The sequence below is a fragment of the Anomaloglossus baeobatrachus genome, chromosome 3 (assembly GCF_048569485.1).
Source record: "Anomaloglossus baeobatrachus isolate aAnoBae1 chromosome 3, aAnoBae1.hap1, whole genome shotgun sequence".
Taxonomy (NCBI): domain Eukaryota; kingdom Metazoa; phylum Chordata; class Amphibia; order Anura; family Aromobatidae; genus Anomaloglossus; species Anomaloglossus baeobatrachus.
Genome location: NC_134355.1, coordinates 95317948 through 95330276, shown reverse-complemented (window position 1 = coordinate 95330276; position 12329 = coordinate 95317948). Strand labels below are relative to the sequence as shown.

At 54.2% G+C, this 12329-nt stretch overlaps 1 protein-coding gene across 1 annotated transcript in view; it reads left to right on the top strand.

Moving 5' to 3' along the window:
* MCM8 (minichromosome maintenance 8 homologous recombination repair factor) overlaps positions 1-12329 on the top strand; it is a 183726-nt gene that overhangs the window by 41525 nt on the left and 129872 nt on the right. Inside the window, 2 exon segments of the mRNA XM_075339312.1 lie at positions 10134-10183; positions 10185-10217. Coding sequence (XP_075195427.1) covers positions 10134-10183; positions 10185-10217 — 83 coding nt within the window.

Sequence of the window (12329 nt, the reverse complement as noted above, 5' to 3'; positions counted from 1 at the left end):
AGTGGGAGCCATCACGGTCCTCTCTGCTTGCAGGAGGCCGGCTTCATCCGCAGCCCTGTCTGGTCCCTGCTGGAAGGAGCGTTTACCCCCCTCTCCAGGGACATGGCCCTGCGTCTCAAGAGCTAAGTATTGAGACGTTTTTCAGGGGTCCCGGGTACTTTTATTTGGGGGACAGTATGTTTTATAACTTTACTGTGAATTTCGGCCGGTTCTGGGAGTTTCCTCTGAGAACCGCGCCGAAGGTGCCTGCTGCTCGGCCGCGTTTTGAAATCTAGGCCCCGGCTTCAGTTTGGGCCTAGTTTCGTTTTCGGCTCCCTGCATGTTTTGCATACGGCACCGCCCGGCCAGCAGAGGGGAGGACTCTCCTCTCTGGAGAGATGTGCCCTCCCCTGTACCTCGTCCTGTATCTCTCTGCCCTCCGTTTTTCCCGCTCCTGGGCTTATACACGCCCCCCCTCCTCCTCCCAGCGCCATTTTCTCAGCGTTCTTACACTGGACGGCGCTGGGAGCTGCAGCTGTTGCTGTTTTGGGAAAGCTGTCGCTTCACTGGGACTTGGAGCTGTGGAATCCGGAGGGCACACAGAGAGTGGTGTGGTAAGCCACAACCTCTGGTTGTGGGCTTTTTATATACACTTTCAGGCATTCTACAGGAGTGTTTATTGCTGCAGAGTCCCCCCATCAGCAGCATGTCTGTCACCTGGAGCATGGCTGCAAACATGTATGCTTTTTGCACTGCATGTAAGCGCATTCTGCCAGAGCCGAGCACATTCCCACATTGTGATGCCTGTGCTAATATGGTTGTGTCTCAGCCTGGAGCCTCCTCAGGGGCCCCCTCGGCTGCTCCGGCCCTGGTAGCTGAGCCCCCGGCTTGGGTAGCATCTTTTTCACAAGCTATTTCCCAGTCTTTTGCCGACTCCATGGGGCAGCTGTCCCGGACACTGCTGTCTATGCATCAGCCCCCCCCTCAGAGTGTCTCTGCTGCTCAGAGCTCTGCGGAGCCCTCAGAGCATGTTCTAGGTCCCAGTCCCCCTAAACGGAGACGTAGGGACCCTTCTCCTCCCTCGTCCCACGGCTCTGATTCACGTGCCGACGTGCAGGGCGAGCGGGATTCGTTTACTGTGGGCTCAGACGCTACTTCTATGTACCCCATTGATTTGTCTGAGGGTGATGCGGATGTTAGTGACTTGATTGCGTCCATTAACTCCGTTCTGAACCTCAACCCATCAGAGTCAGACGAACAAACCTCTCTGGTAGAGGTACACCAGTTTACCTCACCTAAGAAAGCTAAAAGTATGTTTTTTAACCACTCCAGCTTTCAGACCACTGTTAACAAGCCCAGGGCCTGTCCTGACAAACGCTTTCCGAAGCGTAGTTCAGATGACCGTTTTCCTTTTCCACCAGAGGTGGTTAAGGAATGGGCCCAGTCCCCAAAGGTAGACCCTCCGGTGTCCAGAATCTCAGCCCGCACAGTCGTAGCTGTGGCTGATGGCACTTCTCTTAAAAATCCCACTGACCGCCAGGTTGACCTTCTGGCCAAGTCTGTATATGAGGCGGCAGGAGCCTCGTTCTCCCCGTCTTTTGCGGCAGTATGGGCTCTTAAGGCAGTCACTCACCAGAGACTCTATTCCTGAGATGGATGCCTTAACTTCTCAAGCTTCGGCTTTTGCATCCTACGCCATGTCTGCCATCCTGGAGGCTTCTCACCGCACGGCGGTGGCCTCCGCTAACTCCCTCGCGATCCGCAGGATCTTGTGGCTTCGAGAGTGGAAAGCAGACGCTTCCTCTAAGAAGTACCTTGCGAGTCTCCCTTTTGCTGGGTCCCGGCTGTTTGGAGAACAGCTGGATGACATAATTAAGGAAGCTACTGGCGGAAAGAGTACTTCCTTGCCGCAAACTAAGGCCAGGAAACCGGTCCAGAGCAGGAACCAATCGAATTTTCGTTCCTTTCGTTCCTCTAACTGGTCAGCCTCTAAGCCCTCGACCTCGTCCACTACCGCAGCCAAGGATCGTAAACTCCTCCGCGTCCTCAAAAGGCCGGAGGAGCCGCTGCCACTAAGGCAGCCTCCTCTTGACTATCTGGCTACGCCAGCAACGTCCTTGGTCGGTGGCAGGCTCTCCCACTTTGGCGACGTGTGGTTTCAACACGTCTCCGATCAGTGGGTGCGGGATATCATCTCCCACGGCTACAGGATAGAATTTTCTTCCAGCCCGCCAAACAGATTTTTTCTGTCCACCCCCCCCTGCTCCAAAGCCGCCGCCTTCTCTCAGGCCATGGCATCCCTGCAGGCCAACGGTGTAATTGTTCCGGTTCCCGCCCGGGAACGGTTCAGCGGTTTCTACTCAAACCTCTTTCTAGTCCCCAAAAAGGACGGTTCCTTCCGGCCCATCCTGGATCTCAAGCTTCTCAACAAGCACGTTCAGGTGCGGCACTTTCGCATGGAATCTCTGAGATCGGTCATTGCCTCAATGACCCAAGGAGATTTTCTAGCATCCATCGACATCAGAGATGCCTATCTGCATGTTCCTATTGCGGTTTCGCACCAGCGTTGGCTACGCTTTGCAATAGGAGAGGAACATTTCCAATTCGTGGCTCTCCCCTTCGGCCTAGCCACGGCCCCTCGAGTATTCACCAAGGTCATGGCAGCAGTGGTTGCGGTCCTGCACCTCCAGGGGTTGGCAGTGATTCCTTACCTGGACGACCTTCTAGTCAAGGCCTCATCCAGTGCAGACTGCCAGCGGAGTGTCTCGCTCACTCTCGCCACTCTAGTCCAGTTCGGGTGGCTTGTCAATTTGCCCAAGTCCACTCTGATTCCAACCCAGAAACTCGAGTACCTAGGGATGCAATTCGAGACTCTGCCGGCACTTGTGAAGCTGCCCTTAGTCAAACAGCAGTCTCTTCGTCTGGCGGTACGCTCTCTGCTGAGGCACCGCCGTCATTCCATCAGACACCTCATGCGGGTGCTGGGTCAGATGGTGGCGTCAATGGAAGCGGTTCCCTTTGCCCAGTTCCATCTGCGTCCCCTGCAGCTGGACATCCTCCGCTGTTGGGACAAGCGGATCTCTTCCTTGCACAGGCTGGTGGCTCTGTCGCCACAAACCAGGAGCTCTCTTCAGTGGTGGCTTCGGCCCCTCTCTCTGTCACAGGGACGCTCCTTCCTGACTCCGTCCTGGGTAATCCTCACCACGGATGCCAGTCTCTCCGGTTGGGGAGCAGTATTTCTCCATCACCGAGCACAGGGCACTTGGACTTCGTCCGAATCAGCCCTCTCAATCAATGTGCTGGAGATCAGAGCTGTGTTTCTAGCTCTCCTAGCCTTTCACCACCTGTTGGTGGGCAAGCACATCCGAGTCCAGTCAGACAACGCGACAGCAGTTGCCTACATCAATCACCAGGGCGGGACTCACAGCCGTCTGGCGATGCTGGAGGTTCAACGAATCCTCCAGTGGACAGAGGACTCGAAGTCCACCATATCTGCAGTCCACATCCCAGGCGTGGAAAACTGGGAGGCCGATTATCTCAGCCGTCAAACCGTAGACGGCGGCGAGTAGGCTCTGCATCCAGCAGTGTTCAAATCACTCTGCCGCAAGTGGGGCACTCCAGAGGTAGATCTAATGGCATCCCGGCACAACAACAAGGTTCCGGTTTACGTGGCTCGCTCCCACGATCCTCAAGCCTTCGCAGCAGACGCACTGGTTCAAGATTGGTCTCAGTTCCGTCTGGCCTATGTGTTTCCCCCTCTAGCGCTCTTGCCCAGGGTTCTGCACAAGATCAGAATGGAGGGCCGTCGAGTCATGCTCATTGCTCCGGACTGGCCCAGGCGAGCGTGGTACCCAGACCTGCTCCGTCTGTCCGTAGAGGTGCCGTGGCGTCTCCCGGACCACCCAGACCTTCTCTCTCAAGGTCCGTTCTTCCGCCAGAATTCTGCGGCTCTCAGATTGACGGCGTGGCTCTTGAGTCCTGGATCCTGACGGCTTCAGGCATTCCCTCTGAGGTCATCTCCACCATGACTCAGGCTCGGAAGTCTTCCTCGGCCAAGATTTACCACAGGACTTGGAAAATTTTCCTGTCATGGTGTCGTTCGTCCGGCCATGCCCCTTGGCCGTTCTCCTTGCCGACCATCCTGTCTTTTCTACAGTCCGGTCTACAGCTAGGACTGTCCCTCAATTCCCTTAAGGGACAGGTGTCGGCTCTGTCGGTATTGTTCCAGCGGCGTATCGCCCGACTGGCTCAGGTGCGCACCTTCATGCAGGGCGCATCTCACATCATTCCTCCTTACCGGCGGCCCTTGGATCCCTGGGACCTTAATCTGGTCCTCACGGCCTTACAGAAACCCCCCTTTGAGCCTCTCAGGGAAGTTCCCTTGTCTAAACTTTCACAGAAAGTTGTTTTTCTAGTAGCCATAACTTCTCTCAGGAGAGTTTCGGATTTGGCTGCGCTCTCTTCAGAATCCCCCTTTTTGGTGTTTCACCAAGACAAGGTGGTTCTTCGTCCGACTCCGGACTTTCTCCCTAAGGTGGTGTCTCCTTTCCACCTTAACCAGGACATTTCATTACCTTCTCTTTGTCCGGCCCCGGTGCATCGCTTTGAGAAGGCGTTGCACTCCTTGGATTTGGTGCGGGCGCTCCGAATCTATGTGTCACGCACCGCTGTTTTTAGGCGGTGCACATCTCTTTTTGTGCTAACCACTGGTCAGCGCAAGGGTCTCGCTGCTTCTAAACCGACTCTAGCTCGTTGGATCAGGTCGGCTATCTCCGATGCCTACCAGTGTTCTCAGGTGCCTCCCCCGCCAGGGATTAAGGCGCACTCGACCAGAGCTGTCGGTGCCTCCTGGGCTTTCAGGCACCAGGCTACGGCTCAGCAGGTTTGTCAGGCTGCCACATGGTCCAGTCTGCACACTTTTTCGAAGCACTACCAGGTGCATGCTCATGCTTCGGCAGATGCGAGCTTGGGCAGATGCATTCTTCAGGCGGCTGTCGCCCATTTGTGAAGTTAGGTTTTCCTACTTCTCAGTTGGTTTATTTCCCGCCCATGGACTGCTTTGGAACGTCCCATGGTTTGGGTCTCCCATAAGGAACGATAAAGAAAAAGAGAATTTTGTTTACTTACCGTAAATTCTTTTTCTTATAGTTCCGACATGGGAGACCCAGCACCCTCCCTGTTGCCTGTTGGCAGTTTTTTGTTCCGTGTGTTTCACCGTCTGTTGTTAGTAGACAGAGTTCTGGTCTTTCCGAGTTTACTCTTTCTCTACTTATGGGTGGATGTCCTCCTTCAGCTTTTGCACTAAACTGGGTAGATTGTCATCCAGGGGGTGTATATAGCCGGAGGGAGGAGCTACACGTTTGAGTGTAGTACTTTGTGTGTCCTCCGGAGGCAGTAGCTATACACCCCATGGTTTGGGTCTCCCATGTCGGAACTATAAGAAAAAGAATTTACGGTAAGTAAACAAAATTCTCTTTATTCACCCGATAGAAGTGCTGGATATTCTTTTACTTGTTCCCTATGAATGGTGGTGGGCATTATAATTGTGATGTACAAGTAATGAAATAAAAGTGCACATTAGGAATACATCACAGTCTTGTCAGCCCACATTTGTTTTATTACTGCATCCTCCCTAGCAATAGTTTTATAATCAATTTTCATTATTGTCTGTAATTTCACACGGTCTTTTGGGTTTAATTTAAGTAATTGCAGCATTTGTAGTGCTGCTGACTAAGGCTACTTTCACACTTTCGTCTTTTTCCATCAGTTGCAATCCATCGCCTTGAGAAAATATGGTATCCTGCAAAATAATTAGCAGCATTCAGTTTTTCCCCATAGACTTGTATTAAAGACGGATTGCGGCTGATGGGCTTGCGTTGCATCCGTGCCGCGACGGATCAGTTGGCGTCTGTCGTTAATTTTAATTGATGCCTATGGATGCAGGAATCCGTCGTCATTTGTGAAATGACGGAATCAGGTGATGGATCTGTACAGTCGATCTGGACATGCCCAGATCGACTGTAAATTCAATTGCGGTCTCTCTCTCTCTCTCTCTCCCCCTCCATCTCTCCCTCCATCTCTCCCTCCCTGGCTCCCTCTCTGGTTCCCTCTCTGGCTCCCTCTCTCCCTCCCTCTTCCTCTCGCTTCCTCTCGCTCCCTCTCTCGCTCCCTCTCTCGCTCCCTCTCTCGCTCCCTCTCTCGCTCCCTCTCTCGCTCCCTCTCTCGCTCCCTCTCTCGCTCCCTCTCTCGCTCCCTCTCTCCCTCCCTCTCTCGCTCCCTCTCTCCCTCCCTCTCTCTCCCTCCATCTCTCCCTCTCTGGCTCCCTCTCTCCCTTCCTCTTCCTCTCTGGCTCCCTCTCTGGCTCCCTCTTTCCCTCTCTCTTCCTCTCTCCCTCCCTCTTCCTCTCTGGCTCCCTCTCTGGCTCCCTCTCTCGCTCCCTCTTCCTCTCTCCCTCCCTCTTCCTCTCTGGCTCCCTCTCTCCCTCTCTGGCTCCCTCTTCCTCTCTGGCTCCCTCTCTCCCTCCCTCTTCCTCTCTCCCTCTTTCCCTCCCTCTTCCTCTCTGGCTCCCTCTCTGGCTCCCTCTTCCTCTCTCCCTCCCTCTTCCTCTCTCCCTCCCTCTTCCTCTCTGGCTCCCTCTCTGGCTCCCTCTCTCCCTCCCTCTTCCTCTCTCCCTCCCTCTTCCTCTCTCCCTCCCTCTTCCTCTCTGGCTCCCTCTTCCTCTCTCCCTCCCTCTTCCTCTCTGGCTCCCTCTCTCCCTCCCTCTTCCTCTCTCCCTCCCTCTTCCTCTCTGGCTCCCTCTCTCGCTCCCTCTTCCTCTCTGGCTCCCTCTCTCCCTCCCTCTTCCTCTCTGGCTCCCTCTCTCGCTCCCTCTTCCTCTCTGGCTCCCTCTCTGGCTCCCTCTCTGGCTCCCTGTTCCTCTCTGGCTCCCTCTCTGGCTCCCTCTTCCTCTCTGGCTCCCTCTTCCTCTCTGGCTCCCTCTTCCTCTCTGGCTCCCTCTCTCCCTCCCTCTCCCCCTCCCTCTTCCTCTCTGGCTCCCTCTCTCCCTCCCTCTTCCTCTCTGGCTCCCTCTCTCGCTCCCTGTTCCTCTCTGGCTCCCTCTCTCGCTCCCTCTCTGGCTCCCTCTCTAGCTCCCTCTCTGGCTTCCTCTCTGGCTCCCTCTCTGGCTCCCTCTCTGGCTCCCTCTCTGGCTTCCTCTCTGGCTCCCTCTCTCGCTCCCTCTTCCTCTCTGGCTTCCTCTCTGGCTTCCTCTTTGGCTCCCTCTCTCACTCCCTCTTCCTCTCTGGCTCCCTCTCTCCCTTCCTCTTCCTCTCTGGCTCCCTCTCTGGCTCCCTCTTCCTCTCTGGCTCCCTCTCTCCCTCCCTCTTCCTCTCTGGCTCCCTCTCTCCCTCCCTCTTCCTCTCTGGCTCCCTCTCTGGCTCCCTCTCTGGCTCCCTCTCTGGCTCCCTCTCTCCCTCCCTCTTCCTCTCTGGCTCCCTCTCTGGCTCCCTCTCTGGCTCCCCCTTCCTCTCTGGCTCCCTCTCTCCCTCCCTCTTCCTCTCTGGCTCCCTCTCTCCCTCCCTCTTCCTCTCTGGCTCCCTCTCTGGCTCCCTCTCTGGCTCCCTCTCTGGCTCCCTCTTCCTCTCTGGCTCCCTCTCTGGCTCCCTCTCTGGCTCCCTCTCTGGCTCCCTCTCTGGCTCCCTCTCTGGCTCCCTCTTCCTCTCTGGCTCCCTCTCTCCCTCCCTCTTCCTCTCTGGCTCCCTCTCTGGCTCCCTCTTCCTCTCTGGCTCCCTCTCTCCCTCCCTCTTCCTCTCTGGCTCCCTCTCTGGCTCCCTCTTCCTCTCTGGCTCCCTCTCTGGCTCCCTCTTCCTCTCTGGCTCCCTCTCTGGCTCCCTCTTCCTCTCTGGCTCCCTCTCTCCCTCCCTCTTCCTCTCTGGCTCCCTCTCTCCCTCCCTCTTCCTCTCTGGCTCCCTCTCTGGCTCCCTCTCTGGCTCCCTCTCTGGCTCCCTCTCTGGCTCCCTCTCTCCCTCCCTCTTCCTCTCTGGCTCCCTCTCTGGCTCCCTCTTCCTCTCTGGCTCCCTCTCTCCCCTCCCTCTTCCTCTCTGGCTCCCTCTCTCCCTCCCATCTTCCTCTCTGGCTCCCTCTCTGGCTCCCTCTCTGGCTCCCTCTCTGGCTCCCTCTTCCTCTCTGGCTCCCTCTCTGGCTCCCTCTCTGGCTCCCTCTCTGGCTCCCTCTCTCCCTCCCTCTTCCTCTCTGGCTCCCTCTCTCCCTCCCTCTTCCTCTCTGGCTCCCTGTCTGGCTCCCTCTCTGGCTCCCTCTCTGGCTCCCTCTCTGGCTCCCTCTCTCCCTCCCTCTTCCTCTCTGGCTCCCTCTCTGGCTCCCTCTCTGGCTCCCTCTCTGGCTCCCTCTCTCCCTCCCTCTTCCTCTCTGGCTCCCTCTCTGGCTCCCTCTTCCTCTCTGGCTCCCTCTCTGGCTCCCTCTCTGGCTCCCTCTTCCTCTCTGGCTCCCTCTCTCCCTCCCTCTTCCTCTCTGGCTCCCTCTCTCGCTCCCTCTTCCTCTCTGGCTCCCTCTCTCCCTCCCTCTTCCTCTCTGGCTCCCTCTCTGGCTCCCTCTTCCTCTCTGGCTCCCTCTCTGGCTCCCTCTTCCTCTCTGGCTCCCTCTCTGGCTCCCTCTTCCTCTCTGGCTCCCTCTCTGGCTCCCTCTTCCTCTCTGGCTCCCTCTCTGGCTCCCTCTCTGGCTCCCTCTTCCTCTCTGGCTCCCTCTCTGGCTCCCTCTTCCTCTCTGGCTCCCTCTCTCCCTCCCTCTTCCTCTCTGGCTCCCTCTCTCCCTCCCTCTTCCTCTCTGGCTCCCTCTCTGGCTCCCTCTCTGGCTCCCTCTCTGGCTCCCTCTCTGGCTCCCTCTCTGGCTCCCTCTCTGGCTCCCTCTCTGGCTCCCTCTCTGGCTCCCTCTCTGGCTTCCTCTCTGGCTTCCTCTCTGGCTCCCTCTCTGGCTCCCTCTCTGGCTCCCTCTCTCCTTCCCTCTCTCGCTCCCTCTTCCTCTCACTCCCTCTCCCTCTTCCTCTCACTCCCTCTCACTCCCTCTCCCTCTTCCTCTCACTCCCTTTCTCACTCCATCTCTCGCTGCCTCTCTAGCTCTCTCTTCCTCTCGCTCTCTCTCATCAGTCACAAAATGGATTGCGACTGATGGAAAAAGACGGAAGTGTAAAAGTAGCCCAAGAAGATAAGGGAAAAAGTCAAAGTTCAGACAAGATGGAATATTTCTGTTGAGCTAGATGAGCACCACAAGTCACTGCAAGTCCGCATGTACCAATATACATAATGGGAACACAAATATGTCAAATTTACAAAGATTTTACAATACAAACTGTATGTAATATTGAATAGATCTCTTAGATCTGATGAGACGGGTGTACTTATGTTGAAAATCCATATCAGAATGGCTGTATAATCCTGATATTAAGATGAGCATTTTATGAGTCCAGGTATAGAGTGAGAGCTCATGAGCCAAGAGTATTCAGTCTCTTCACATAGCTGCAGCTTGTACTGAGCAGTACAGGATCTCAGCAGCAGGGAGGAGGGACACTGAGAAGCAGTCAATCAAGCGAGGTGGACAGAAATTCTTAGTAAGCATAGTTTTTCAAAATAAACCATAGAATTAAAGAGGGTGTACTTAGTTTTTCCCCCATGACTGTAAATGTTTTTCGTATATGCAAAATTTAGAAAACCTTTAGGCTATGTGCACATGTTGCAGATTTGGTTACAAACATTCTGCAGCCAAACCTGCATCTTCTGGTGGGAAAAATGCTGCAAAAAACCCTCTCAATTTTTACCTTGTGCTTTTGCCTGAGATTTGCCTCTTTTTATGTGTTTTTTAAAGTGTTTTTTTTTTTTTACATTGCTTTCAGTGGTAAAAACACAGCCAAAAAGATAGAAAGAATTGACGTACTGCAGATATTTTCTGCAATCAAATCTGCAAGGAAAAAATCCTGAACGTGTGCACAAAATTTCAGGATTCTCATAGACTTTGCTGGCGTAAGAGTTCCTTGCAGATTTCTGAAAATCTGCACGCAAAAATGCAACGTGTGCACACAGCCTTATGATCCAGGTTACTTTTATAAGACTCTCTGTTGTGTACCTGCTTTTATCCATTCTGTTGTTAATGTTTCCATTGTATATCAGCTTACAGTGACAATTCCCCATTTGTGCTGAAGGTCCAAGCCTTTGAGAAGTTTTTTTACAAAACACATAGAGTTGTATGATAAGGTAAGTGACAAGGCTTGCAGTTCTCATGTTATAACATCGTATATTTAAGGGGGGCACAATCTGCGGCCTGGGAGCCACATGCAGCCCCCAACCAACTGGTCATAGACGTGTTTCTGGTGGCTTCTGACATGTACATCTCATTCGAGAGCGGTGTGATGTAGTGTGTGACGCCCTGGCCGGGCCAGGTAGTCACAGATAGGGCCCCGCATTACACCAGTCCCCTAACAAGGTGACAGCAGCCAAACATTAAAACCCTAGTCACCTCCCTCAGGGCTTGATGGACACACCAGGGGGTGGAGCCAGATGGTTGGGCACGCCCACCGAGGAGTTCAGAGAACCTGAGGCAGGAAAACACAGTTCAGTTTAGGTCTGGGAGTCTGTTAGTGGAGGTGAAGTAAAGTGGAAGTAGGCCTGTGTGTCAGGTCTGCAACTAACTGACAGGTGCCAGGGTAGGAGCCCTGGTACCTCTGGCTAGGAGGCAGACGGAGGCCCTCTGTCTGCAGGAGCCGGGAAGACGGCTCGATGGAACCGTGGTGGACCGGGACAGGGTAGTGGCCCGCTAGTACCGACCCGGGGAACCAACTCGGAAACTGGAGCACAAAGGGGGGTACTCAGACCCTGAAGCTAGGTCTAGAAGCTACTGGGGGCTAGCTAATTAACTGATTGCGGCAAGGACTATAGGTTCTGTCCCACCCAAAGTCCCGACTGAAGACAACAGCCCAACGAGGGGATAGAAAGCCACGGCAGAGAGATCCCACGGGCCAGCGTCTGCGGGCAAAGGGCTCCTTAGGCGACCACAAGCCGGGGAGCGGACTCCTGACGTTGCAAGCGCAGGTAGTCCACCATCACACAAACGGTGCAGAAGAAAGACAGAGACCACCAACCGGGTGGGGGACCAGACTGCAGCCGGCTGCGGGCACCGACCACCATCACCTCGTTTTTACCAGAGACTTGTGTGTGTTACTAATCGTGAGTACAACATTGCCCCTTCGGCCCACCCATCTCCCTGCACCGTCCAACTCCCCCAACAGGTCCCGGGGCCACTATCCCTACCCACGGAGGGGTTAACAACTTGCTGCACAACATCTCCCCCGGGTGCCCCGTAACTGCACCAGTGGTGTCCACCTTCACCACATCCCCGTGGGTGGCGTCATGAACTTAAACATGGCTCCGGCCGTACATCTACGTCCCTAAAACACCAACTCCTTTTTGATCGGAGTGACCGCAGGACCCCCGGGTCCGGAGACCCTCGAGCCACCCACTGAAGGTTCGGACCAGAGCGGCTCGGCTACCGCCGAGCACGGGGCGGCACAAGTGCAGAGCAAGGATAGATCAATACTTATGGTTCTTTCTGTGCCTCTGTCTGGTTTCTCCAGATATGCCCTGAACATGTTACTGGAGACAGTGAAGGACACATCGTTCACTTCCCAAGTAGAGCACCTGAGGTTGGGACTAGTCCAGGGGATGTAGTCGCCCTGCTGCACTAGTTCTGGCAATATAGCATATCATAAGTGACAAAATAAAATTGTTATTGTTACACACAGCTCCAGAGTTTTGTCACCCTGTATACCTGATTAAATCACAAAAATAGGGCCCTGTATGATACTGTTGGCAGTTTGGGGACTGAAGGGGGGGATCTTTGTGTTTATGACATATGTAAGTTACTGGTGGAGTCTGGACCAATCCCCCTGGTTGGGAGATCATTTCGCTCACTGCTAACTTATGTCTGCAGACTGCTTGATCATGAACAATGATCCTATCAGTGACTATTTTTGAATTTAAACACCTGCAAGGGGATCGTCCAAAAATAATTAAATACAAATATTAAATATTTTTTTCTCAAAATATATTGTGTGAGGTAGAGGTGTAATAGTGAGTATGACTTAGAGGGAACCTGTGATGGTGTGATCTGTGCACTGCAGGGTGTAAGGAGGAGGCACTGAGCAGAAGGATATAGAGGTGGTTGAGATTCAGTATGAGTTGAAATCCCTTGTAACTGTGTGTTTATATATATTACTAGAAGGTGGCCCGATTCTACGCATTGGGTATTCTAGAATTTACGTATTGTGTAGTTCATGTATGATTTTTGTTATAGATAGAACGTCTCTCACT